The 1,914-nt window shown below is 28.9% G+C and overlaps 2 protein-coding genes across 3 annotated transcripts in view; one reads left to right on the top strand and one right to left on the bottom strand.

The window, feature by feature from the left end:
* LOC108685131 (HEAT repeat-containing protein 3) overlaps positions 1-917 on the bottom strand; it is a 2,982-nt gene extending 2,065 nt beyond the window's left edge. Inside the window, exons 1-2 of the mRNA XM_018189787.1 lie at positions 690-917; positions 304-564 (exon numbers count right to left, since the gene is read on the bottom strand). Coding sequence (XP_018045276.1) covers positions 304-564; positions 690-833 — 405 coding nt within the window. The 5' untranslated portion in view covers positions 834-917. The remainder of the gene's footprint in view (positions 1-303; positions 565-689) is intronic.
* Positions 918-1,087: 170 nt separating this feature from the next.
* LOC108685117 (activating signal cointegrator 1) overlaps positions 1,088-1,914 on the top strand; it is a 2,705-nt gene continuing 1,878 nt past the window's right edge. Inside the window, exons 1-5 of one of the 2 annotated variants that reach the window (XM_018189769.1) lie at positions 1,088-1,168; positions 1,249-1,322; positions 1,388-1,500; positions 1,591-1,700; positions 1,777-1,876. In XM_018189769.1, coding sequence (XP_018045258.1) covers positions 1,166-1,168; positions 1,249-1,322; positions 1,388-1,500; positions 1,591-1,700; positions 1,777-1,876 — 400 coding nt within the window. In that variant the 5' untranslated portion in view covers positions 1,088-1,165. Of the gene's footprint in view, positions 1,169-1,241; positions 1,323-1,387; positions 1,501-1,590; positions 1,701-1,776; positions 1,877-1,914 lie in introns of those variants that run through there. The other variant, XM_018189770.1, reaches the window with a different exon arrangement.

The raw sequence follows: 1,914 nt of genomic DNA on the forward strand, positions 1-1,914 counted from the left end.
GTATCATACTATTCATTGAAGAATGAGGATTAGGAATTGAAAATTATAGAATTCAACCAATCAGATCGAAATGGATTAAAATTAATATTATTTAACTGGTTGAAGTCTAATCTCTAATTCACACTCTTCAGCCCCTGAGATACTTAATGTGACATAGACCTTAATGGAAGTTAAAGGAACTCTTTAAATGACTCTGACTAGATTCAGACATACAGGAACCGATATAGTCCTACTCATCTCTTCTATTATTACTATTACTACTAGATATTATAATATATATGAAACAATATAAATATTTTATACCTGTCTCAATAATACAGCGAGAGGAGTTATAATATCATCTTTGACTAGATCATTGCACACTTCCTCTCTACCATTTTCAGCAATTTCCCTTAAGGTATGTGCAGTATTCATTTGTATAGCGGTATTATGATCTAATAACAATGGACCAATTATTTTTGCAATTCCATCTTTAGCGATATGTTTCACCATAGAAGAGTCACAAGACATCGAGGCCAATATTTGCAGAGCAGATAATTTTTCTTCGAGATTACACGACTGTATCTAGATAGAGAAAAAAATATTAAGAGACAAACCTTTTTAATATATCTTGTTAATTCTTATAAATTTCATTAACATAATTTTATTAAATAACATATAATTGATATTGCATCGATAAAACTACTCACATCATTGTAAACGTTATGCAAAATCTTTTCCCTATCTCCTTCCCCAAGTTCCTCATTCGATTCCTTATCAAACTCCTGAACGGATTGTAATCCAGTGGGATTTTCTTTATGAAGTTTTCGCCGGTGCGGTTTCTGCTTACCCATCACTGTAAATAATTGGATATTTGAAAAATCAAATATATTCAAGTTTAAGTCTACCTTAAAGAGGTTAGACAAGTGCACACACGGAACAAGTGCATATAATTGATCCAAGTTTATCTGACACCTTTAGTTAATTTTGCAAAACTTATAATTAAGCCACTGCATTATCAATAATGAATAATATACATTTCTGTATTATCAACAAAACATTTATGTATTGCACGACGTAATAACGGTACAACGCCACTGATAGATACGGTATATACTGCACTATCTAAATGCAAACATATTTTTTATCGAATGATGATTGAAAGATCACATCGAATCATATCTGTATGGTATATATTTTCGATATATTGATTGTTATATATTGTATTGAAAATTATCCAAAATTATCATTAATTTATCATCATTTAAGATAATCATGGAGAAATGGATGCAAGAGAAGTTGTCGGAATTATTGGATTTTCCAGTTTCAGATGATCTGACCCAGTAAGTTTAGTGGATAATAAAAATCTATATTTGCATAATATTAATTATTGTTATCAATTTTTTAGATTTATTCTGCAGATAGAAAATGAAAGAGACTTAGACGAGTACTTTTCAACCTTATTGAATAATGAAAATCCAATTCACAGACAATTTGTAACAGAATTGAAAAAGAGACGTGGTGAGTAATAACTAATATTATATAGATATGTTCTGGAAAACCACCAGATCATTGTTAAATTATTATATTTATTTATATACGTTGTTTCAGCCTCTTATAATAATCAAACTGGATACAAAAAGATAAATGACGGTGATAATATACCCAAAAAACAAAATGATAAGAAAAGAGGAAAAACAAAGGGGAAAAAAAATAATCAAGTATATAATCTGTTTTTCCAGAGGATAATAAGTAAATTGAACAACTGTTTGAATATTTTGTGCATTATTTTTGCAGGTGCAAGAAGCTGTAAAACTAGAGCCAAAATCTGAAAAGGTGGAAAAGAAAAAGACTAAATTTGTTAATTTATTGTCTCACGGAAATATTCTCTTGAAAGGTATTTATATAATAAATTTGTATATATGTATATATATA

This window comes from Atta colombica, unplaced genomic scaffold (assembly GCF_001594045.1).
Source record: "Atta colombica isolate Treedump-2 unplaced genomic scaffold, Acol1.0 scaffold146, whole genome shotgun sequence".
Taxonomy (NCBI): Eukaryota; Metazoa; Arthropoda; class Insecta; order Hymenoptera; family Formicidae; genus Atta; species Atta colombica.